General features: G+C 37.7%; 1 protein-coding gene across 2 annotated transcripts in view; it reads left to right on the forward strand.

The window, feature by feature from the left end:
• The window catches only part of LOC134343418 (zeta-sarcoglycan), a 981,051-nt gene that overhangs the window by 499,089 nt on the left and 454,180 nt on the right, over nt 1-27,782 (forward strand). For both annotated transcript variants that reach the window (XM_063042119.1, XM_063042118.1), the window contains exon 2: nt 21,165-21,359. In XM_063042119.1, coding sequence (XP_062898189.1) covers nt 21,165-21,359 — 195 coding nt within the window. The remainder of the gene's footprint in view (nt 1-21,164; nt 21,360-27,782) is intronic.

Genomic DNA, 27,782 nt, shown 5'->3' on the forward strand with positions numbered 1-27,782 from the left:
AGCTTCTGTGGTAGCCAAGATATCTTCAAGGACCGGTGCCTCAGAAAGGCGGCGTCATTTATTAAGGAACTCCAATGCCCTCTTCTCATTGTTACAAAGGTACAGAACTCTGAAGTCATACACTCTGCGGTTCAGGAACAGCTTCTTCCCCTCTGATATATGATTCCTAAGTTGACATTGAACCCATGAACATGATCTATTTTTTAATATATACGTTTTATGTTTTTATTTTTAATCTACCTATTTAATATACATATATATACTTTCTGTAATTGACTTTTTTCCTTTCTATATTATCATATATTGCATTGTACTGCAGCTGCTAAGTTAACGAATTTCACGACAAATGCCGGTGATTTAAAAAAAAACCTTATTCTGATTCAGAATCAGGTTCAGATATTTCCAAATCATTATTTTCTGATGATGGCGCGGTGTGGAAGAGAGGCAGGAATATAAATTATATAGTTAGGAAAATGTAGGCAACTAATAATGAACTAGGGGAATGAGGGTATCAGTACGGGTTTAAATTTTTCTGTTGTAAAGACTCAAGTTTGTATTTTTCTGAAAGGACCATTATACCCACAATTGATCTCAAGGTATCTGGTGTATCTCTTAAACAAGAGTCAGTGGTAAAGTTTCCAGCTAAGAGAATGGACACAAGGTTAACATGGAAGATGCATGTGAATAGAATTCCAGAGAAGTGTTAAAAAACCCTTAATGCGCTCAGGTACATAATTGGGTATGATTAGAGGTCACTTAAAAATGTATATTGCTTTAATCGGATCAGTCTTTGATTACGAATTTCTCGCTTATGGATCATCCTCTCTAGTGGCTTTAAAAGCTCCTGGATGAAGTTGAAGTTGAAGTTGAAGCTCAAGCATTGTGATACTGTTATGGTGCTACTACATCATCCCCTATTTCGGCATTTCTGGTAGAAATGGTAGAAGCACATTTACTTCTATGCAGGTTACAGTTACCAATGATTTATTGGGTTAACGTATGAAGACATCATGTTGGTCACTCAATATTGGCAACATTAGTAGAGTGTTGCATTTGTAGTCTTCAGTTTTGAGTGGATGGGGAATGGATGGGCCCACAATCTTGGGTTGTTTAAAGTAGAATATGGTCCCGATGTATCCCTTTCTGTCACTCCTCCACGGTTTTTCCCTTTGCCTGTGCTTGATTTAAGCCTTCAAAAATTGATCAAGTTGAACAAAGATTGTCAATCAGTGGCATTGGTAGTTCAAAAATCTATGCATGGCAGACATTATGCTTCTTGCATATCCACACCAATGTTTCAAGAGGTCTTGTGAGAGGTTGTACGGGTGTTTCTGTTTATGTTCCAAGGTTTCAAGTGACTAATAAGAAAAGATTAACAGATAATGTTTTATTATTCACATCTGAGATAGTTGCTATTATTTTAGCCTTGGAATGGACTGAAGAAGTATGCCCTGATTTTGTATGTCTCTGCTTTGATTCGTTCTCAGTTTTGACATCTATTAAAACAAGCATTTCAAATTGTAGGCCAGACGTTCCTCTTGAGTTTGGACAACATCTGCTGAGGATTCAGGGTCTAGGCTTGTGTATCTAATACTTACGGGTGCATGCCCATGTTGTGCTTAAAGGGAATGAGGAGGCAGACATATTAGTTAATCAATCACTTAAAATTAAAAATGTAAATGAAATGGTGCCTTTGCATAAAGGCATAAAGAGAAGGTGAAAGTCATAATTAAAAAGTCTATTCAATCATTATGGTAAAAAAGTTGGGCCAAAGAAAAGAAAGGATGGTATATGTATGTGTGTGTATATATACACCCCCCCCCTCCAATAATTGAGGATGGTGGGAACTCAACTGGTGTAAGAGGGAAGAAATTGTACTTAAATGTTTATGTATACTGGTTTGAATAATTCTTTGTTCAGAATTAATGTGCATGATGTCAGCATCTGTTGGGAGTCCACTTGTCATGAAACAATGCAGCATGTATTGTTTAAAAGCAGTTCCTATGAAGTGCAAAGTAAACATGTAATTGCTAAATCGATCTTTGGGACAGATATAGTTTATCAAGGAACACACACAAAATGCTGGTGGAACCCAGCAGGCCAGGCAGCATCTATGGGAAGACGTACAGTCGACGTTTCAGGCCAAGACCCTTCGTCAGGACAGTCCTTATGCACCTTATGCTGGTCTGCCAAACACCATTAAACTTTACATGAAGAAGAAGGTAAGAAGTCAGAGTGAGAAATAGAAAAGGGAAAGAGGAGGGAACTTCTCAAGTACAATCTAACTGTGAATCAATAACATAACTTATAATGTAGTCCCTCTGAAGCTTTCCAATGCATGCACTAGCAGCTTGCTCCAGATACCCACCACCCTCTGTGTAAAAATCTTGCCCCTTTAATTCCCTTTAAATCTTTTCCTGTCCCCATAAACTATGCCCTCTAGTGTTGGAATGTAACTATTCTCCCAATCTGTATGCCCCACATACAGTTGGTTGTAAGATCCACCTTTCAGCTCCTTGGCTCCAGAGAAAATAGTCTTAGACTATCCAATTTCTCAGTAAACTCAAGCCCTCCAATCCATTTCTGCTCCTATGGAAATAAATACATTTTTTTAAAATTTTATTTATTTTTTAAAGAAGAAATATAAGGACTAAATTAATACAATTATTACATATTGAAAAAAAAATCCAAATACATTAATAAGTCCGAGAGGAAAAAAGAGAACATCTATCCCAACACCATTTCCCCGCATTTAGAAAAAGGGAGGGAGAAAGAAAAACATAAATAAAGACAGAGGAAAGAAAGGAGAGAAGGGGGGAAAAAAGGAAAAGAAGAGTAGGCATCCAGCTCTCAGAGTCAGTTTAAAATATAAATTAAAGAAACTAGCTTATAATAAGGGATATATTAATTTAAAAAAAATTAAAATAGATTAAACAATCTGGGCATTTAAGTAATCCAAATATGGTTGCCAAATCTCAATGAACATAGTGTATCCATTCCTAATGGTATAAGTAATCTTCTCAAGGGGTATACAGCTTTGCATTTCTTTATTCCATCGATCAATATGTAGAAGGGAATCGGATTTCCATGTTACTGCTATGCATTTCCTGGCCACTGACAATGCAAATTTAATAAATTTGGATTTATTCCTGGGGAGGTTAACTTTCAAAACTGCTAAGTTCCCCAGAAGAAATAATTCTGGGTCCGGAGAGAAATCCATCCCCAGAATCTTTCCCAGTACCTCCCCCGGATCTATCCAAGAAGATCTCAGTTTCGTGCATAGCCAGGTGGAATGCAAAAAGGTACCAACATCTATGCCACACCTGAAACAGTTGTCAGAAATTTCTGGTTTATTTTTATGTATTTTTTTCAGGTGTGAGATACAACTGATGTAAAAAAAATTAAAATGCATCATTCTGTATCTAGAGTTGATAAGAGTGGTAACACTATCCAAACATAGATGTGACCAACATTGATGATCAATTACAATGCCCAAATCCAACTCCCATCTCTCCCTCGATCTGTATATACCAAGCTTTGGGCATTGGTCTTGGAATTAAGAAAACATATTAGAAATAAATTTAGTTGTATTCCCCTTTCGAATTAGAATCTCCATGTCTGAGCACCTTGGTAGGGCCAGTGATGGACCCAAACAGTCCCTCAAAAAAGATCGTAATTGGAGATAGCAGAAGAATGTGTTATTAGATAAATTATATTTATAAGTCCCTCAAAAGACATAAATTGCTTCTGCTGTTTATAACCATCTTTAATGCGCCTGAAACCGTGTTGATACCAGGTGACTAGAAATTTATTACCCAGAGTCATGGGTATTAATTTGTTTTGAGATAGAGGCATCTTTGAGGATATTCCATTTTTAGACCCATAAATTATTTTTTTTCCCAGATATAAATTACATGTCTCAGTAGAGGATTGTTTGTTTTTCTCTTTTTAATTAATTTGGAGTCCCAGTCTATTACACTTGTACTATTTGTAGCCTTTTTTTGTATATGTTTATTAACAATAAGGTAATTGCAATCTCTTTGTATCACTATTGTTATTATGTTTATGAACTTGAAAATTAGTAAAAAGATAGAAAGAATTTGGAGTCCCATTTATATATAAATTCTTCTGCCATCTCTTCTCCTACCATATGTAAGCCAATTGTAACCCAAGAAGGAATAGTTGTCTCATCAAAAAAAGAAGCAATAAAATGTACTTGTGCAGCTAAATAATGTTTTTAAAACCTGGTAATTTTAACCCTCCTAATTTATAGTCCCAGTTCATTTTTTTCCATGGAGATTCTAGATATTTTACCTGACTATAAAAATAGACGAATTTGTCCATTGATAATCTTTAAAAAAAAATTACTGGATAATGGGATAGATAAAGGCTGAAAAAAATACTGAAGTCTTGGCATTATCTTCATTTTTATACAGTTCTTTCTGCCCATCAGTGTGATGGGAAGGTTTATCCACCTACGTAGGTCCTCCTTGACATTCTGCAGCAAGGGGAGGTAATTAGATTTATAAAGATCATCCAAATTACGATTAAACTTAATCCCCAGATATTTCATGTTGAATTTAACCCATCTAAACTGAGTGCCATATTGATATTGGGCATAGTCTCCTCTACCTAAAGGTAAAATTTCACTTTTATTCCAATTTATTTTATATTCTGAGACTATACCATAATTGTCCAGCAAGGCCCCAAGTCTTATCAAAGAGCCGACTGGGTCAGCCAAATATCTAAAATTTCATCAGCAAATAAATTAATTTTATATTCTTCCTGGGCCACTTTAAACCCCTTTATGTCTGGATCCCGTCTGACAGCCTCAGCCAATGACTCTATTGCCAGAAGAAATAGAGCTGGAGATAGTGGGCAACCTTGTCCACTAGATCTGTGTAGAGAGAAAACTGGTGAGATCTGCCCATTCGTAATTATTTTGAACTTAGACTGATGGTAAAGTGCTCTTATCCAATTTGAGTATTTGGCTTAGACCAAATTTTTCTATTGTTTTAAATAAAAAATCCCATTCAAGTCTATCTAAGGCCTTTTCAGCATCTAAAGTCACTGCTACAGTCAGGTCCACCTTCATCCTAGCTAAATGTAATATAGTCAATAGTCAGACAATAGACAGTAGATGCAGGAGTAGGCCATTTGGCCCTTCAAACCAGCACTGCCATTCACTGGGATCATGGCTGATTATCCACTATCAGTATCCAGTTCCTGCCTTATCCCCATAACCTTTGATTCCACTATCTTTAAGAGCTCTTTCTTGAAAGCATCTAGAGACTTGGCCTCCACAGCCTTCTGGGGCAGAGCATTCCATATATCCACCACTCTCTGGGTGAAAAAGTTTTTCCTCAACTCCGTTCTAAATGGTCTACCCCTAATTCTTAAACTGTGGCCTCTGGTTCTGGACTCACCCATCAGCGGGAACATGCTTCCTGCCTGCAGCATGTCCAATCCCTTAATCTTTATATGTTTCAATAAGATCCCCTCTCAGCCTTCTAAATTCCAGAGTATACAAGCCCAGTCGCTCCAATCTTTCGACATATGACAGTCCCGCCATCCTGGGAATTAACCTTGTGAACCTATGCTGCACTCCCTTAATAGCAAGAATGTCCTTCCTCAAATTTGGAGACCAAAAATGCACACAGTACTCCAGGTGTGGTCTCACTAGGGCCCTGTACAGCTGCAGAAGGACCTCTTTGCTCTTATACTCAATTCCCCTTGCTATGAAGGCCAGCATGCCATTAGCTTTTTTTCACTGCCTGCTGTACTTGCATGCTTGCTTTCAGTGACTGATGTACAAGAACACCTAGATCTCGTTGTGCTTCCCCTTTTCCTAACTTGACTCCATTTAGATAATAAACTGTCTTCTCATTCTTACCACCAAAGTGGATAACCACACATTTTAAAAACGCAAACAACAGGAATCCTGCAGATGCTGGAAATTCAAGCAACACACATCAAAGTTGCTGGTGAACGCAGCAGGCCAGGCAGCATCTCTAGGAAGAGGTACAGTCGACGTTTCAGGCTTCGTCCTGACGAAAGGTCTTGGCCTGAAATGTCGACTGTACCTCTTTCTAGAGATGCTGCCTGGCCTGCTGCGTTCACCAGCAACTTTGATGTGTGTAACCTCACACTTATCCACATTAAACTGCATCTGCCATGCATCTGCCCACTCACGCAGCCTGTCTGTCACCCTGCATTCTCATAACATCCTCCTCACATTTCACATCTGCCAATATTATCAGATAATTGTCTATTTTTAATAAATCCTGTTTGATCGGATTTAATCAATTTTAGCAGATATCGAGCTAATCTATTAGCCAATGCCTTTGCTATAATTTTATAGTCCGCATTTAAAAATGAGATAGGCCTATAAGGTGCTAGCTTTAGCCGCCTTAAGAATTAACGTAATAATTGCTGTTGAAAAGGATTCCGGTAGAGTATGGGTCTCCTCAGCCTGAGTCACACCCTCATAAAAAGGGGCATTAATTGATCCTTAAATTCTCTATAAAATCCAGGGGGAAAACCATCATCTCCCGGTGATTTATTAGCCTGTAATAAGACTAGGGCTCTTTCAATTTCCTCCCTAGAAAAGTGGCATCCAATTCTTCCTGATCGTGTTGACTCAATTTGGAAAGTTGTAAATTAGATAAGAAATCATCAATTTTCAGTGAGTCACCCACTGATTCTGATTTATATAGTTCTGAATAGAACTGCTTAAAAGTATCGTTTATTTCTTTTGGCTTATATGAAATCTTACCTTCCCCTGTTTGAATCGCATTTATTGTTCTGGACGTTTCTTCCACCCTCAATTGCCAAGATAGTACTTTGTGGGTTCTCTCTCCTAATTCATAATATTGTTGTTTTGATTTTAGTATCATTTTTTTCTATTCTATAGGTTTGTTTTGTGTTATACTCTTTATTAATTTTTTATAATTTTCCTGTTGTTAAATTCTGACAGTCTTTTTCTAATTGTGTTATTTCTTTCTCCAACTCATTTAATTCTGTTACATATTTATTTTTTATACCCTTAACATATCCAATTATCTGTCCTCTTAAGTATGCTTTCAATGTGTCCCATAATAAGTTATTGGCAGCAGAGGGTGAGTTCGTCTCACAGAACAATTCTATTTGAGCTCTAATAAAACTGCAAAACTCTGGTCTTTTCAACAGCAAAGGATTAAAACGCCATCTATATATTTTTTTGTTTATCAGGCATTTAAATTGACAAAATTAAAGGTGAATGGTCCGATAATAGTCTAGTGGCATATTCTGTTTGAATGATCGTACTTTCTAATTTAGCTGATATTAGAAATGTCAATTCCAGAGTAGGAATCATATTGTTTTGAATAGAAAGAGTAGTCTCTTTCCATTGGATGCTGCCATTCCAAGCATCTATAATATTCAAGTCCTTCATGAAGGCCAGGGTGGTTTTTGCTGCCCTGACCTTCATGACTTTTTTAACTGATCTATCTAAAATTGGATCCAGACAAAAATTGAAGTCCCCTCCAATTAAGATATTTCCATTTCCTTGAACAACTTTCAAAAAAATATTTTGGATATATTTCTCATCATCATAATTGGGGGCATATAAATTCAAAGTGTCCGGGATTCTGAGTATATTTGACAATTGACCGTAACAAATCGCCCGGCCGGATCTATGATAGTACCCTCCACCCTCACTGGCAAATACTTCCCTATCGATACTGCCACTCCTCTGGCTTTAGAATTAAAGGAGGATGCTATTACTTGACCAACCCATCCTCTCTTTAATTTATTATGTTCTGTCACTGTAAGATGAGATTCTTGAAGCAAGGTAATATCAATATGATTTTTTTTAAGATATGCCAGGACCTTTTTCCTTTTTATCAGTCCATTTATCCCATTAACATTAAGACTTAAAAATTTAATTGCTGTATTCACAGTTATCAGATTTTATTGGTTGATAAATCCTGCCCACAAACAAAGTATAAATTAATCCCCCTTCTTTGAGTGACTGAGATATTTGGTGCTTTTCTCCATAGAGTATAGAAAATAGAAAGGACACCAAAGAGGAAAAAAAAATTAAAAAAAAAAAAGAAAGGGAGGAAAAACCCTCCCAACTGGCGATCCAAGTCCACGGCGCCTTAACCTCTCTTACTGAGGGGTCCGATAAACACTGTACTAAAGATGGACATTCTTTAACATATAACATAATTAATCTTTTTAAAAAAGAGATGAAAAAATTATCCACTCCCCCAATAACTCCTTAATTAAACATCTGTAAAAATAAATTGTATTCCACACCTGTGAATACTAAATATCTAACATAATCTATAATATTGAAAGTAAATATCATTAATATAGCAATATATCCGAATAAAGAGAATTCAAAGAAACTTAAATATAATCCTAAATCTTGTAACTTAATACATATCCAGCATACCAAAAATTAAACATATCAAAAGATGACATCTATATAATCAAAGCTATTCATACTAGTTATAACAAAATTAGATGAACTATATAGTTCCTAAGTAGTATAATTCAAAAAGACCATCCATAATCAATATTTTAAATAATAATATTCTTCATCCATAATCATATAGATTCATTCAAGATTATAATGTTATAATTGATTTGTCCAAGATACATCTTTCTAGGCCTCTTGTTCCAGAAGAATATTCTGATTCATGATGTCTCAGATATTTTTTGAATAAAGTTTATCACCTCCTAGGGGTTAGTAAAAAAAATTTCCTCCCTCCATCCAACAGAGTAATTCTCAGCTTTGCTGGATATAATAAAGAATGTTGAAGACCTTTATTCTTTAATGACCTCCTTGTTAAGTCAAGGTCTTTCCTTTTTCTTAACAAGGCCACACTAATATCTGGAAAGAAGAATATCTTAACCCCTTCAAACTCTTGTAGGCCATTTCTCTCTCTGGCCTCTATTAGTCATAGTCATACTTTATTGATCCTGGGGGAAATTGGTTTTTGTTACAGTTGCACCGTAAATAATTAAATGGTAATAGAACCATAAATAGTTAAATAGTAATATGTAAATTATACCAGTAAATTATGAACCAAGTCCAGGACCAGCCTATTGGCTCAGGGTGTCTGACCCTCCAAGGGAGGAGTTGTAAAGTTTGATGGCCACAGGCAGGAATGACTTCCTATGACGCCCTGTGTTGCATCTCGGTGGAATGAGTCTCTGGCTGAATGTACTCCTGTGCCCAACCAGTACATTATGTAGTGGATGGGAGACATTGTCTAAGATGGCATGCAACCTGGACAGCATCCTCTTTTCAGACACCACCGTCAGAGAGTCCAGTTCCATCCCCACAGCATCACTGGCCTTACAAATGAGTTTGTTGATTCTGTTGGTGTCTGCTACTCTCAGCCTACTGCCCCAGCACACAACAGCAAACATGATTGCACTGGCCAGCACAGACTTGTAGAACGTCCTCAGCATCGTCCGGCAGATGTTAAAGGACCTCAGTCTCCTCAGGAGATAGAGAAGGCTATGACCCTTCTTGTAGACAGCCCCAGTGTTCTTTGACCAGTTCAGTTTATTATCAATTCATATCCCCAGGTATTTGTAATCCTCCACCATGTCCACACTGACCCCCTGGATGGAAACAGGGGTCACCGGTACCTTAGCTCTCCTCAGGTCTACCACCAGCTCCTTAGACTTTTTCACATTAAGCTGCAGATAATTCTGCTCACACCACGTGACAAAGTTTTCTGCCGTAGCCCTGTACTCAGCCTCATCTCCCTTGCTGACGCATCCAACTATGGCAGAGTCATTGCTGCAGCTCGTAATACTTTTTGTTTATCATGATACATCAAAAAGCATATAAGTATAGAGCGCGGCCTTTGCTCTGGAGGTGGTCGGGGATTAAAGTCCTGTGGGCTCGTTCTATAATTCTTTGTCAAAATGTTTTTTCTCCAGAAGTTCAGGGATCCATTCTTGAAAGAAAGTTGCTGCGTCTCTTCCTTCCAATCCCTCTTTTAAACCCACTATTTTGATATTATTTCTTCTGCTATAGTTTTCAAGGGAGTCCAGTTTATCCATTACTTTTACTTTCTCAGTCCTCCAGGAATCTTTTTCTTTTTCCAGGCTTTGTAATCTATTCACAATATCCTTCATATTATTTTCTAAATCCTGGGTTCGCAAATTTAAAGATTCCAAAGTCTGCTTCACTTCCTTAGATTCTTGCATGGTAAGGTCTAAATGACTCTCGAATTTGTCCATCCTACCGGTTAAAGTCTGGACTGCATCAGCCAACTCGTGAATCGTGGCCGCGAGGTCACTACCCGAGCTGTCACCGCGTCACGCTGCCGTCATCCTCAGACCTTCCACAGGCTCAGAGGAACTATCCGATGAGCAGGCCTCATCACCATTGCTCCCGCGTCCCTCAACTCCAGACGCTCCCAGGAGTGCAAGGCCTGCAGCAATAGCGCCAGTAGGATTTCCATGATTTTTCCTTTAACCATTGCTTTTATTAAGGTTATATGAGAGCCTTATAGATGGGTTGTAAAGATTTTTTTGTAGGAGTTATTCAAGGAAGCGCCCCATCAATGGCATGACATCACGTGACCTCTCAGAAATAAATACATTCTTCATTGCCCCCATCTTTGTTTGATTTTTTTCTTTTAGTTCTTTACTGACTTCTATTATTGTATTGAGATTGTCTTGTTTCTCAATTTCACCATGTATTAAGTAGCCTCTAAGTTCTCCCTTCCAATATGTATCACCTTGCACTCTGTGTTGAACCATAATTACTGATTATTTGCCAATTGCGTGAATTTATTAATGTCCATCTGGAATTTGTTATTGCCCCAGCTGGGCATCATCCACACTTTTAGAAATTTAATACAAATAGGTTTAGGGTTTACTTTTTATACTTGTAACACTTTGAAGGTGTCATACCTTTTGCTATTCTCCCCTTTTGGGGAGGGACACAGCATTCCTTTCTGAGGCTTATGATCTGTAGTTCTAGTCCAACATAAACAACATGGGTCTAATATAATCTGTTACGGGTATAGGTGTCTAAAAACAGCCATTCTGTAAAAAGTCTAATCACACTTATGCACTGAATGTTGTTGATTTAGAGGTGAGAATGACAAAGGAAAAGTTGTTTTTAGAATTTACAAGAAACCACAGCAGAATAACAGAAATAAATGAGTATTGTTGTTTTTAAAACTCTAAAAATTATTGGTGTATATAGCTCTGGCAATTTACTCTTGTGAAATGTCAGGCATGGACAGTTTTTTAAAATGCACCAGAGTATAAATTACTTTACTCGTACTGCTGTATTTCCTGAAAGCATTGCCATACTTGGTCAGGAGGTTAACTTCATGTCATGCATTTATTTTGCAACCCACTGTAATGTGTGTTGCTTGAATTTCCAGCATCTGCAGAATTCCTCGTGTTTGCGTAATTTGGTTCCTATCACTTCACAAATCATCAAACACACATTTGAGATAATGTGAAATGCAATCGCGTGAACTTTAGAGCCTATTAGTTATTTCACGCCCTACACCTTATTTAGAAGTCTTAGGCCTCCCTCTTGTAATGCAGTGTCTGGTAGTTACTACTTAAAATTACTAAAATGTTATGAAAGAGACTATTTGGGCGATCCTCTCTGTACTTGTCAAAAATAGACAAGTCACATTGGTCCAACAGTTCTGTAGATCGTGAATCTTTAACATAAGATTTAAATGTGACATGGACTGCACTACTATGGCAAGGGCCACAAAGTACTGGAGGGATGCTATCTATGTCCTCCAGATTCGTTGACAGGATAGGCAAATTGATATCAGGTTCTTCCCCTGGGCCATTATCCTCAGCACTGACACTGTAATTGCAATCAATCAATTTTTAATGGGTGGGCCTTGCACCAAACTCAAAACAGTTGCTCTGTTCTGAAGTCTGGCACAGTTTTGAGTCTGGAAGTGGATAGAAGTAAAGATTCTTGGATGTTTTCAGAACCATTTTGGAAAGACGTGGAATTTCCTGACTGTCTTGTCAGAATCTCTGGTTGATGGCAGGAGATGGAGAAAATGCATTTTGGCATGGCAATGTGAGAGTCAATGCCATTTATTGGAAGCTCAGCATAAATAGTAGGAGTAGAACATCTCCCAAACTAGTCATCATTCTATCTGAACAGCTAATATAATTGCACGATATGTAAACAATACATGTTGTAAATATTGATTTAAATAATTTAGTACTGAGGTAATATTTTGTACGCAGCAAAAACTAAATGAACATTTTATTCAGAGATGTTACAGTGGTAAATAAGCAACACAATATGGGCAGCTTAAGTGCATTTACTGAGGATATGAAATACAGGAAAGTGCTTGAAATTTAGAGTTAGCCAGCATCTGACCCAGAATGAGTGCTCTCTACCATTCAATATTATTCAAGTAGATTAACAAACTGTTATGGAATATAAATAATCCAACTACCTGTCTTTTTGAAATGTGCCTTCTTTCACTGCTTCTTTGCAAATTATATTTTGTTGATAAAAGTTAACTTCTGCTTTTCAAGACAAGCTTAATTTCCTGAGGTGATCAAGCAAGACAGTTGTCCATTGTGCTTGTCTCTCTAGTTGATGATGAGGCCTTCTGATCATGTGGCCAGTGGCCTTTTTAAGGTAGCAGGCTGGTCGGGAGGGTGAATAATGTATTGGCTAATCCAGTTCATCAGCACAATATTTTACTATTGTTTTAAGAAGGAAAATAAGGATAATTTTGGAAACTATAGACAAGTGAGTCTCATATCAGTGGTTGGGAAGCTATTCTAGGGTATTTGTAGGGATAGGAATTACGAGCATTTAGAAAACCATTATGGACAGTCAGCATGGTTTTGTGCAGGGCATGTCAGACTTTACTAATTCAACCGAGTTTGACCAGGAGATACCAAAGGTGATTGATGAAAGTAGAGCAGTAGATGTTGTCCACGTCAATTTTAGTAAGGTTTTTGACAGTCCCTCATGGTAGGCTTATTCCAAAGATATATGACCTGTACAAAAGAGACAAGTTACAGTTAAACTGGAAAACTATCAATAACCTTGATGGGGCGATTTGCCAGAGCTGTTGTGGACAGTTTAAACTAAGTTAGCAAGGGGATGGAAACCAGCGTAGTTGATGGAGCAGTTGGTGTGTAAGAAAGTACACTGTCTGGAGAACTTGTGAGGAAGGATATGTAGTAGATAGGACAAAATTGCAGTCAATGGGATAGGTTCAAGTGTGTTTACTTTAATGCGAGAAGCATCAGGAACAAGGGTGATGAACTTGAAGCATTGATCAGCTCATGGGGCTACCACATAGTGGCCATTACGGAGACTTGACTATCACAAGGCTGCCGGATGTTCTGAGAATTAGATGGCGAAAAGAGAGGGAGGTAAAAGAGGTGGTGTGGCATTGCTATTCAAGATTTGTATTATAGCTGAAAGGGAGGACATCATGGAGGGATTGTCTACTGATTCAGTGTGAGTGGAAGTCAGATACAGGAAGGGAGCAATCACTCTTTTGGGAGTATTCTATAGCCCTCTCCCCACTATCAACAGGACACTAAGAAGCAGATTGGGAGGCAAAAATAATAGTGTTGTTGTCATGGGTGACTTCAACCTCCCTAATGTTGTTTAGCATCTTCATATTACAGGAGGTTTAGATAGGGCAGATTTTGTTAGGTATGTCCAAGAAGGATTCCTGACACAATATGTGGACAGGCCGACTAGAGGAGAGGCCATACTGGATCCAATGACAGGGAATGAGCTTGGACAGGTGACAGATCTCTTGGTGGTTGAGCATTTCAGAGACAGTGACCTCATCACTCTGACCTTTACCATGCATCGGGCAAGGATAGGACTAGATGGTATTGGGAAGTATTTAACTGGGGATGGGCTAATTTTGATGATCTGAGGCAGGGACTTGGGTGCATAAATTGGGAGCAGATGCACAATGAAAATATGGAGATCTTTAAAGGAGCACTTACATGAAGTTCTGGATTAGTTTGTCCCTTTGAGGCAGAGACAAGATGGTAGAGTGGTTGAACCATGGTTGGCAAGAGAGGTGGAACATTTAGTCAAGAGGAAGAAGGGAGTATAATTAATGTTTTGGAAGCAATGATCAAACAGGATCTTGAGAGTTATAGGATAGCCAGGAAGGAGCTTAAGAATGGACTTGGGAGAGCTAGAAGGAGACATGAGAAGGCCTTGGAAAATAAGATTAAGGGAACCCGCAAGGTGTTCTGCATTTACATGAAGAACAACAGAAGACTAGAGTGAAGGTAGCATTGATAAGGAATAAAGAGGAAATGTGCTTGGAATCTGGGAGGTTCTTAAAGTGAAAGTGTGGATTAATGTGTGCAGATGACAGAAAGATTGATGGACCGTATAGAAGGTTGTCGTACATTACAGTGGAACACTGACAGAATGCAAAGCTAGGCTGAGAAGTTGCAGAAGTTGCATTTCAATCAAGGTAAGTGTGAAGTGATACACTTTTGAAGGTTGAACCTGAAGGCAGAGTACAAGATTAATGGCATGATCTATAGCAATGTGGAGGAACAAAGCGACCTCGAATTCCAATTCCATAGAAAACTCAAAGTTTTGCACAATTTGATAAGGTGCTTAAGACAGTACAGTATATGGTACCTTTTGCACTCATTAGTTGGGGGATTGAGTTCAAGAGTATTAAGGTAATATTGCAGCTCTATAAAACTCTAGTTAGAACAGATTTGGAGTATTCTACAGTGAATTCTAGTTAACTGGGACACATCAGGACCAGTATACATTAGCCCTATTAAGCGGCTGCTCCAATTAGCTGAGGTTTCATGGAAATAGAACCATAGAACATTACAGCACAGAAACAGGCCTTTTGGCCCTTCTTGGCTGTGCCAAACCATTTTTCTGCCTAGACCCACTGACCTGCACCTGGACCATATCCCTCCATACACCTCTCATCCGTGTACCTGTCCAAGTTTTTCTTAAATGTTAAAAGTGAGCCCACATTTAGTTAAAAAGTATATGAAAAACAAAGTATCATTTAACTATATTTAAATGAAATACAATTAGAACATTACTAATACTACTGTAGTTCTATAAAACAATATATTAGTTCCTAATATTTATCAATAATGAAATTCATCCTGTGTACACAGCGTGTTCTTTTGATTGACTGTAAATGAACAAAAACAGTGCAGGCACCTAGTGCATATATTAGACTGCCTTCATATAATGCATCCTCCATATTTTCATTTTCATTGTAACATTCAAGATTATTGATATCTTCAACTTCTTCATGGATTCAAAATTGTTGAAGTAGTGAAATCATTTCATTTTCACTCCGACCATTTCTGGCATTTCCAATCCTGAGTGCTTGAAATCACAGTGAGCAAAAGAGTTCTCAATTGACTTGCGCCTATTTCTCAAAAATTATCAGTGATAAAAATCACTGTGTTCTGAACATCAGACAGATAGATACTTTATTGATCCCAGAGGAAGTTAATGTCACAGTAGCATTACAAGTGCATGGATATAAATATTAGAAGGGAAGTAAGAAGAATAAAAAATAAGTTACCTTGAGTAGTCTAACAGGAGGGGGTCATCAGTTCCCTGGCTATAGGTTGATTCATTATGTAGCCTAATGGCCGAGGGTAAGAATGACCTTGTATAGCACTGTTTGGAGCAGCGCGGTTACCTTAGTCTATTACTAAAAGTGCTCCTCTGTTCAGCCAAGGTGGCATGCAGAAGGTGAGAAACATTGTCCAGAATTGCCAGGATTTTCCGTAGGGTCCATTGTTCTACCACAGCCTCCAGTGTGTCTAATTTGACCCCTATAACAAAGCCAGCCCTTCTAATCAGTTTATTGAGCCTGTTGGCATCCCCTTATTGATGTTGTTGCCCCAGCACACCACCGCATAGAAGATTGTACTGGTGACAACAGACTGATAGAACATGTGAAGAAGAGGCGTGCATACTCCAAAGGATCTGTCTCCTCAGGAGGTACAGGCAGCTCAGGCCCTACTTGTACAAAGCCTCTGCGTTGGTGCTCTACTCAAGTCTGTCATCCACAAATACATGCAATCATTGCTATTAGAAAACTCTTCGTTCTAAGCATGGTATATCTAACAGACCGATGCCAGTTAGAAACTGTTCGGCAACAGTCTCCTGTTCCAATTAAGCGCTCATAGTGTCCCAAATAACCATAGGGAATCCCACCTATTTTCTCAATTAGTTTTTTTTCTTTAAATGCTGTCCAAAATAAGCGGCTATCCCAATTAACTGATGAACCAGCTAACCACAATCCACTGTATTCAGTTCTGGTCATCTCGTTATAAGAAGGATGTAGAAGCTTATAGAGGATGCAGAGGAGATTTACCAGGATGCTGCCTGGTTTATAGAACATGCCTTATGAAAAATGCTTGGGCAAGCTAGGTTTTTTTTCTCTTTGGAGAGGAGGATGATGAGAAGTAACTTGACAGATGTGTATAAGATGATGGGAGGCATAGTTGGAGTGAATATCCAACAGTGTTTTCCCATGGCAGCTATTGCTAATAGAGAAGACATACTTTTAAATTTATTGGAGGAAATTATAAGAGGTGGGAGCAAGGGAGAGGTAGGATTTTTACAGTGAGAGTTGGAAGTGTATTCCAGGGCAGGTGGTAGTCAGATACATCAGGGACATTTAAGATGTTCTTAGATAGACCAATGGGTTAAACTTTATATTTATTTAAAAAAAAGACTATGTAGAAGGGAAAGGTTAGACTGGTTTTGGAGTAGGTTAAAAGGTCAACACAACATTGTGGGAAGAAGGGCCTGTATTTGTGCTGCACTATTCTGTGTTCTCAGTTTAAGATGCGTGGGATCCACAGTGACTTGGCCATTTAGATTCAGAATTGCCTTGCCCATTGATTGCAGAAATTAGTGGTCAATGGGTCTTATTCTCACTGGAGTTCTCTGATTAATGGGGTCTTATGCACAGGTAAAAAAATTCTGCAAAGCTGAGACACTTCCAAACATAATGGAGATCAGTTTCTAAATATCAAAAAAATACTGTAAAGAGCAATAAACAGTCAGAAACTAAATCCAATCAATATGCAGTGTGATCACCCTCTGCCTTTTAAAGTGCATCACTTCTCTGAGGTCCACAGCTGTGCAGTTTTATAAGAAAATCGGCTGGTATGTTGTTCTAAGCATCTTAGAGAATTTGCCTCAGTTCTTCTGCAGACTTGCTTCTGTCTCCAGGTAATCTCAGAAAGCCTTGATGATTGATATATATCTTTGTGTTTGTGTACATGTGTGTCTATATATAATGTGTGTGTACTTTAGTAGATGCACTGCAATACTTTGGAATTGATTGAAACATAACATATAGCCATTACAAAGTTAAACAAATAGAATTGACAACAATCTTCTCAATCTTATTATTTAGTTGTGAATTTTGCACTAATATTTAACACTGAAACTGTATATTTGACCATGTTTCATTTTTCATATACTGTAAATATTGTTACTATATCCATCTCCTTATTTAATTAGATACAGACAATTTGCTGCTTGCAGCAATTGCAGCTGATACATTCAGCACCATTATTCTATGTAGTTAACCATTTTATAAGGGTTGACGCGATTTGATACATGCTCTGAAAGGGTTTGTTTTAGTTATCAGGAATCTGAGCTTTCAGCTTTAGAAGAAAACATGTTCCCACTTTTAATGGTAAATTTAACCTCATTCATCCAGTGGAAAACTAATATGATCAGATTGTTCAATTTTACTTTTCATTGAGTAATTATCCCTGAACTCGGAAAATGTATTGGGATTATGAAGGGAGGACAAAGGTGCAGGCAGCAGTGTGTATGATTTGATAGGAGTTCTGGTTAAAGAGACCCGGAAGAGAACCTGTGGTTATGACACAGGCAGGGAATCAATTATATATGAAAGGCAGTGTGAGAAGGCAATCTGGAGATGTGCCATATGCTCACGTGAAATCTGAAGCCTGGACTACAAAATGCTCTTGCCAATGCTATCAAGGCAAGATGAAATGCTGTTTAGGGATAATTGAATTCTATGCCTGGGTGGAAAGCATTGTAAGAGGAACCAAACTCAGTGTACAGTAAATTAGGATGAGTTTTTTAAAAGATTTGAAATGATCACAGGAGTGCACTAAATAGACATAACACTATTAAAATAAAATAACCTCAAAATAGAAGAAAAAGTAAGCTTTTGATGCTTTACTATGACTGCTGGATACACTTGGCTACAACTAATAAACAATAGGCAATGAGGGAACCTGTTACCTAGCTTCCTTTCAGCAATCTACCTTAAGATACCTTTGATCATCAGTACTGGAAGACACTCACTGTGCAGTCTTCATGGAAACAGAGTCTCGTCTTCATGCTTTGGTTAACCGCTAGTGTGACATGAGTCTCGACCACTCTGCAGGCTAGAATGGATTGGGAAACAATTAACAGCTTTAAAATGGAGAATCTTTGTGGTGAAATGACAGGGAAAATTCCTGGGATTCCATGGTGTCCAATCCCTAAAGTCATTTAGTGATCAGGCTTCCATCAACTGTTGGGGTGAAGAATTCCAAGGATATGCAACCTTCTTAGAAAAATACAGTTTTCTGCACTTCAGTTATAAATAACTTCTCCCTTATTTAGTAGATATGTTCCCTTGTCTGTGACTCTTCCAGAAATGAAAACATCTCAAACCGAGCTCTAAAGAAGACAAGTTCAACCTCTCTTGATTGAACACCCTTGACTCCCAGAAATTTGCCCTGTAATCCCCTTTTGGAGTGCGTCCAAAGCTATTATATGCTTTCCATGTAAGGGGACTGAACCACGTACAGCATACCAGGTGTGACCTCAGCAATACTGTGTACATCTGGAAAATGTACTTAAATTCCAGTTCCCTTCCAATAAAGGCCAATGCTGTTGTTCCTTTCCGTGCCTTGTGATGCTTCAGGTGGCAACCTTGCTGTTTCTTTGGCATTTTTGTCTGCTTTTTGAGGCCAAGTTGCTAGCTCGCCTCTCGACCCAGCACAGAGTAAAAGCATGCAAGGAACTGGCTGGTTCGAATGCGGGACCACTCATCTCAAAGTCCGATATGGTTGCCACAACACCACCGGCCAATTGCTAAAGGCCAATGTACCAGTTACCAACTTAACTACTTTTTGGACCTGCCTGCTAACTTCTTATGATCATGCACTAAACCAGGGGTGGCCAACCTTTCACATTCCATGCGTCAGTTTTTTCACGCACGAGCTCAGATGTGCCATACAACTCTTGTACCCCCATTCAATTCTTGTAAAAATATGTTAATGTAGACATATTTAGCATTTTTACATGATATATTGATTTACTATAAAAAAGATAAAAATTACTTACCTTAATGAGACTTTTAATATATTTTGTCGTCTTTTGATTTCTTCTTTCTTAATCACATATTCCTTCCTTAATCAGACCCAAGCACTAGCTTCAGTTTTCCTTCTATTTCAGTCTGATGTTGTAGTTTTATAGTGTCTATTAAGATCATGTCTTCTGTTATGTGAGAAAGTGTTTTCACAAACAATGCATAATGGTTTTCCTGGCGGACCCGCTATAAATAGGAACTAATTTTCCCACTGTTCATTGAACTCATGCTTACTATCACTTTCTGCTTTTCTTTTGCACTGTGATGGATAACTGAATGTAAAAACAAGGCTTAATTTTTGGAAAAGTACAAAACTGCAAATATTCACGAAAGACGAACAAAGCACAACCCCGTAGCGCATGAGTGTCAATTGTAAACTGACTGGCAAAAACCTGCGACACACCGCTGGTGCAGACGCCTGGCACCTCAGCATCAAACAAGTATCAAACGTGTATTGAACAGTTATGGAACAACTGCAGAACTTCTTTCCTAGTTTGACTCATTGAACATTCTTTTAATTGAAAACAGATTAATGTGAAAGAAGATAACATTCACCAAAAGATGTGCACAAAATAATATAATCGCTAAAAATAATTGCTAAGTTTTAGATTTATTCTCAGTAAAACCCATTTCTAGTTCTAAGCTGCTTGAATACCTGTTATAGATTTTTTTTTCTACAGATCGGTTTTTGGTTAATGCTTTATGCATGAGTAGGCTTACTTTTTATTATTATCACTGGGGTGCAATGCAACACTTCTAATCATCCAATGCGCCACTTTTGGTGCATTCGTCATAGGTTGACCATCCCTACACTAAACCATTGTTGTGCTGCCCCATCCTTCTAATAGTCATTCATTTGAAGGGGTAGCCCTCTCAAGCCTGCTTTAACCTTCAATAAGATCATGGTTGATCAGGTTGGCATCTTAACCACATTCCTGACTCACCATGATAACTTTTTATCTCCCTTGCTTGTCATCCTCTCCAGATTCAAGCCACCTCAAAATTTTAGCAACACACACAAGATGCTGGAGGAACTCAACAGGCCAAGCAGCATCTAGCAAAAGAGAACAGTTGACTTGACTGTACTTTTTTCCTAGATACTGCCTGGCCTGCTTCGTTCCTCTAGCATTTTGTGTGTGTTACTCCGATTTCCAGCATCTGTATATTTTCTCTTGCCTGCCCTCAAAATCTCAAATGTTTTGAAAACAAGATATGTTAGAAATTGATGAATAGTTTTGTTTAAATACTACCCAGGCAAGTGACCAGTACTCACTTTTCATGAAGATGCTCGTTAATACACATCACACAAACATAAGCTGGATTCATATTTGGGATAGTGAAAAAGGATTTGATAAGGATGTGAATTGAAGTGTACCGGTGAATTATTCAATTAAATTTTCATTTATCCTTCATTATCCTTCATTACTTTTCCATAAATTTGTAAATATTTATCTGTTATTGTGGACTCCTGAGATTAGTTTCAAATTATGTGTTTTATCCTAAATGTTCTTTAAATTTAGAATATATTGTGCCAAATTATAGATTACCCAAAAATAAATTTCTTTGCTTTGAATTTGCAAATCTGCACTCATAGTACATCCTCACTTTAATTAATAACCCCAAAGCTATTTAAAATTCAGCTGTAAATTATCCTGAACCTGACATTGTAATTTAGCAATAATCTGAATTAAAGCCATTGACAATAAGTTTAAAAAATTGGTAAATTATATTTTATTTTGTTTGCAGATGACAAGGGAACAGTATATCTTGGCAACACAACATAATAACCTGCAGAGACCTGAAAATCAACAAGTCTATCAAGTAGGAATTTATGGATGGCGGAAGCGGTGTCTATACTTTTTTGTGCTTCTCCTGATGGTGACAATGATTGTCAATCTTGCATTGACAATATGGATATTGAAAGTCATGAAATTCTCAGTGGTAAGTGCTTGTCTCACCAAGATTGCTGAAGTACTTTTATTTTCGGTACACCAGATATTGAAATTGTAACGCATTCAGTGAAAAGCTTTCAAGTGCAAGCATTGATCTTAAACAGTCTAAGACAATTTAAATTGCTCCTTCGAGTAGATTGCCTCTAATTTAGGAGCATGTAAGGGAATAAGTTAAAGTTGGTGCTCTTCTTACTGATTGCCTTTAAACAGCAGACAAAATGATTGGTATACAAAGGTGAGTGTTACTATGATAATGTATGTTGTGATTTATGTCTTCTGTCTAGTGCCTGTCTGATCTTAAAGCAACACCCGGGAAGACCAAGCCAATCCCCTATTTGTGGGCCACTCATATCGCCTTCTGATAATTATGTGCTGTTGGAGGCCTTGCAGATTATTCTGATGGCCCATGATGTTTTTAAACAGTTTCATTAAAAGTTGATAATTACATATTTGTATTACATTTTTAAAAAATTGAACCTTATAAATTTATCAGTAGAGTATTTGAAAGCTCATGACACTGTTTAATTACATGTATTTAAATTAATTAAATGTATTCAAGATATATACACACATACATACAAGAGACAAAGCATGTCTTAACCTTCCTTATCAAGGTAGTTTGGTAAATAAATGAATGGATGGGAGCTGTGCATGATGCTCCAGCTGTAACTAGTCCAAAACTTAGGGGACTATGAGGTGAATCTGGTACTTTGGTTCAGAAACTGACAGGCCATATATGGACTCCATGGTAATGCAGAAGCAGAGCTGGAGATCAGATGCATGTACATCAGCTTTCCAACGCATTCTTCCTCCCACTCGCCAGTGGTTTACTATGAACCATTTGTCAGCTCTGCCCCAATATAATTTGGCAGTTCAAATGTTGCCTTGAATCATCTGAGTTTTTTTCATATATATCAAAAGGTAGTTAAACAGAATATAAACTGCTAAAAAGTGACATATACTCTGATCTTATTGGGCCTAGGATCTTTTGCTGCATTCTTGGAGGTGCATGGTGTTGGTGTGCTATAGCAAAAGGATATGAAGAAATTCTATGAATTGGAATGGGCTATTTGAAGGCCATTCAGTGTTAGAAGAAGCAATAAGATGTGTACAAAACAACAGGAATTACAAATGTAAGAAAAGTGAAAGAAGATAAAAAGATTATTTAAAAACCTGAATGTTGATTTTACTTCATTTTGCAGTAGGATCATAGGATCAACATTTTAATTCTTCCAGAGTGGTTGCTAGGCGTTGAATTAACAATTAACAAATCATTAAATGAACACACATGACGATAAATGCCAACTCTGAAATTCTGCAGCAATTATGATCTGGCTTTAATATGGAAACTGAGTTATTAAAGTAAATGTGAAGGTTGAAGACATGAGTCAGACAGCTCATATTTCATTGTTCTTCCTCTCTTCCACTAATCATAGCATACATCACAAAATTACTTATAATTTAAAACAAGGTCTTAGCATTCTCAGAATGAAAATTTCATGGATATTTGAAATCCTTCAAAAACCCAAGTATAGACCTAAAGAAAATGTGCTGATGAGGAAATGTTAAATAACTTACTTAACAATAAATGCTGGGTGTTGGTGTTCTTTGTAGTGGCAGAGGCAACAGAAAAAAAAATGATTGGAAATGAATGCACCATTAGCAAGATGCTCTTGGAGTAGTGGAATGATTTCCAGCATTATTTTACTTTATTTATTTTAGACTTCCTGTATCTGCAGTTTTAATACTTTAGACTGAAATGTTCTTTCTCAAACATTTTGAATAAAGTTAACAATATATACGAGTTCCTGAGTTTGTAAGTCAAATCAAGTTTGGGTTTGGTATAGTCATACATGCATAGGGGTATAAATGCTGTGAAGATGAGCATTTGCAGCAACAACATAGTATTTTACAAATATGACAGATATAAATTAACATAAGCTTAAACTTATGCACATTACATATAACTTTCATGTGCACAAATGTAGCAAAAATAAACACACCAGTGCAAGATTGTGAGAGTGAAAATGAAGTGTAGTCAAAGTGGTTCAGGTAATTTCAAGAACCACATTGCAGTGGGGAAGAAGCAGTTATTGAACATTCAGGTGTGGACGTTCATGCTCCTGTACCTCATGTCTGATGGCAGCATTGAGAAGTAGAATCTCCCAGTAGAAGAACATTAAATGTTAAATTGTGGAGAAACTGGGGTTGTCATCTTCAGAGCAAAGGTTGAAAGGAGACTTGATAGAGGCTATGATAAATTGAAATATCTAATCCTAATAGAGCAAAGCTCTTTCAGTTGGGACAAAAGATATACAGATTTAAAGTGATGTGTGTAGGATACAAGTTTGTAAGGAAATACTTTTATATAGAAAATTGTTGTGATCTGGTATTTAATACATGCAGGCGCAAAAGAAACAGGCTCAATCATAGTTTAAGGCAGAATTAAACAGACATTTAAGACAAACAATTGTGCATGAAATTAAGAAAGAGCAGGGTAAGGGCCTGACGGACCTTTTCTCCAGATAATTGGTTTGATGGGTTGAATGACCTTCTATTCACTGTTGGTTCTTGATTCAATGTACCATTTCCTAAGTCTTTAACTAAATTTGTCTTGATGAAATTAAAATGTATTTTATCTTGAAAATGGGACCAACAATAATCAATTTAGCATGATAGAAGGTTATTAAAGCATCTTTTTAGGTGGATCAATGCCTTTTTTTTTAGAGGTACAAGGCCAATTCATCCTCTTTAGAGCCCTTAAGGAGATGTATCATCACATTTGTTAGAGAAAATATAAGGAAGCTATAAAACTTATTCCATCCATTTTTATGATATTGAGGCATAAATATTCTAAGCACTGAAGGAATTATTAATACTTCTTGTAATGCTCAGTAAGAAAATGCAGTGCACAGTGTTTATTTAAAGAATGCAGAATCACTTCTCTGCTGCATAGAAATCCCAGTGACACTTTTCAAGGGGATTTCAAACTAGTTCTCCATGCAGAATGCAGTAATGAAAGAATATGCCAGTTTTGAGACATGTTAAATAATAATTCATTCCCAACTCAAAAATTCAAAGAAAATGGATGAATACTACGGCAACCTAATGATATTATACAGTCATTTTTAACGGAGCTAAAGGCGTTGCTTGATAAATTTTGCCATCAGATCATGTAGGACCCTACCACTTATGTCCCTACCAGGTAACATAGTGAAACGACACAAACTGAATCACTAAAAAAAAAACTACATAAAACTGTGGTCAGTCAATTCAAAGGTATCATGCAATTGTAGTATAGAAGAAGTTTGATTGAATTAACTGCAGTGTGTTAGGCATGCATTTATTCAGCAAGATATTTGTAGTAATTAATAAAGAAATCTAAATATACAAGGGAAATAATTCATGAAAAAAAGAAAATACATAGGAAATAAAAAACACATTCTTCAGTTTTCCTTAGGCTGAGCTTAATACTTTGTAATTTTTGGCTACATCACAGAAATTAAACCTTGGTCTCAAAGGACTGAAGTGACTACTGCAGTGAGAAGGCATTATTTGTCATCATGACTACTCACCTCATTGCTGTGTTCAATTACAATTTGATATTTTTTGCTTGGAAGAGAAATGGAAATTGATATTTTTTGCTTGGAAGACAAATGGAGGCACAGATCTATTCCATATGTTTTGATTGACAATGCACAATGCTCAATACAATATGCTTTCTGTCTGATTGATAGTTCTAAGTAGCTGTAGTTAAGTCATTATTTTTCATTCCAAAATGGTCACTTTATTTTCTTAATTCCACTAATTTGTAAGACTGCATTGCCAAAAAATTCATCGATGCTAAGCTTGGAGGGAGAGAGAGCTTAAAAGAAGCGAGAGTGGATGGTTGGCATATTTTGAGCGTCTCTGTCCTAAAGAGACACTCGATTGCTTGGAGGGAGGGAGCGTTTAAATGAAGTAAGCACAGTCAGTTAGCACATTTTATGCACTGCAGTCTTGAGGAGACATTGGATTGCTCATAATTAGGCACTTGGCAAGGACCAGTTTAAAAATACAGTTAATTTTAAGTTATCTATATCCTCATTTGTTCCATCTGTTGTTGGTGCATATACCTGTATAATTGCTAAATCAAATGGTTGTCCTCTGAATCTAACAAGGAGAGCACTTTCTGATATTGCCCAATGTCCGTAAGTTTAAGGAGTCATATCACTAAGAGACTTCTAAGAATTTTGATGACAAGAGCTAAAAGTAAGATACAAGCTGAAATAGGTAAAGAACAATGTGGTTTTGTGAAAGACAAAGGTACAACAAATGCAATATTGATGTTAAGGATGCTAGCAGAATGAGCTATTCAAGTGCAAAAAGATTTGTTTGTTTGTTTTATCGACTACACAAAAGCATTTGATAAAGTGAAGCACAATAAGTTATTTGAAATATTACAGGAAACTCTAGATCTAGATTCGAAAGACCTCTGCCTAATCAGAAATCTGTACTGGGAACAAAGTGCCGCTGTAAGAATAGATGGAGAAGTGAGTCATTTTACGAAAATTAAGAGAGGCGTTAGACAAGGGTGTATTTTCTCCCATGATTTGTTTAATGTGTATAGTGAAACAATATTACAAAAAAAGACATCTTGGGAATCAAAGTTGGCAGTGAAAATGTCAATAGTTTCAGATATGCAGATGACACTGTTAACTACAAGTACGGAGGAAGATCTACAAAACTTAATTGATATAGTTGTTGAAGAAAGTGCAAAAATGGGTCTGTCTATCAATTGCAAAAAGACAATGTATGGTGATATCCAAAAAGAGGGAGAATCCTATCTGCAGGCTGAAAATAAACAGAAGACATAAAGCAAGTAAATAACTTTTGCTACTTTGGAAGCTGGGTGACATCAGATGGCAGGTGCGACATGGACATCAAAAGAAGAATAGGGATGGCAAAAGACACCTTTACAAGAATGAAGAGGGACTTTCCTACTGGCTGTTGATGGAGTAGCAGCTCTTTTTTAGGTGTTCCTACTCTTTTTAATTTACTGCTTACAACTTGTTTTGAAAACTTACTTTTAAGCGTAATACTGCTGTATAATGAGTAGTGCTAAAACTAAGGTTTGTCCATTGTCATTGATGAAGACCTCGACACCATTAGGACTTTTTACGAGGTCGAGTTGCTAGCTCAACACTCAACCCGGCATGGATGCGTGCTTGGGAGTGGCTCGACTAGATTTGAACTCGGGAACCTTCACTCCCGGAGTCTGGCGCTGATGTCACTGCGCCACCAGCAGGCTGATGGTGTCAAGACTAGCGCTTGATTTGGATTTAAGTGAAGGAGAGTTGCACAGTGTCAGCCTCACTCTCTCTTCCCAATTCCCATCTGGATCCAGTGGCAAGACAAGAGTCGAGACGGCTGGAGATGGGACTAGGCACAGTGGATGACCAGGACAGCGTCTGTGCCTTGTCGTGCTCTATACATTCCACCACGCTTGCAGAGACCGCGTTCTTGACCACTGGACCTTCCATTGGTCTCGTCCACTCAATCCACTGAAGTCCGTCTTCACATGCTGGGATAGACAACTCCCTATCTCACTGAGGGTTTGAGACCCGTTGGCTAACCTCACCTGGTTTACCCAACTTGTCGAAGCCATTGCCTGGATTGTGGCCGCTGTCGCATGCAAACAGCTACGGGGAGCCACAGGTGACAGCTGACTTCCGGGGGGGGAGCACCAAAGGTGGACAAACCGCCCTGAAAAGGACATGACATGTTCCCCCACCAGAGGGGTGCTACCCCTCCCTGACACCCCTTACAGCCCACTAAAACTACTAAAAAAGAGGACCCTCCAGTAACTTTGGAATCTATTTTGATGACACTTCGGCAACATAAAAATGAACGTTCAGAGGAGTTACAGCAACTCAGTGCTGAATTTAAACGGATAGATGGAAAATTGGATTCTATTCAAAAAAAACTTTAAGTGAACACGATAAATGGATAAAAGAGAATGAAGATATTTTGACGATGTTCGACACAAAGATTGACACCTGGAACAGATCTGTGATAAACAGTTAAAGGTTAATGAAATATTATGACAGAAGACTGTCGACTTAGAAAATAGAAACAGAAGAAATAATCTACGTATTCAGGGTTTTAAAGAGTCATTGGAAGGCAATCAGCCTTCAGAATTTTTTGCAAACGTTTTGGCTAATTTACTTTCGACTATCTACCTAAAATAGACCGAGCTCACAGATTGCCTGTAGCAAGACCTCTGGGAGGACAACCCTGCTCAGTGATAATTTGTCTTCACGACTTTCAAACAAAGGAACTATTAATTCGTGAAGTTCGTCAGAAAGGTATGATTGATTATGAAGACCAGAGGTTCAGAATTGTGGAAGATTTTTCACCTGAGGTGTTGAAT

Source organism: Mobula hypostoma, chromosome 3, assembly GCF_963921235.1.
Source record: "Mobula hypostoma chromosome 3, sMobHyp1.1, whole genome shotgun sequence".
Classification (NCBI taxonomy): Eukaryota; Metazoa; Chordata; class Chondrichthyes; order Myliobatiformes; family Myliobatidae; genus Mobula; species Mobula hypostoma.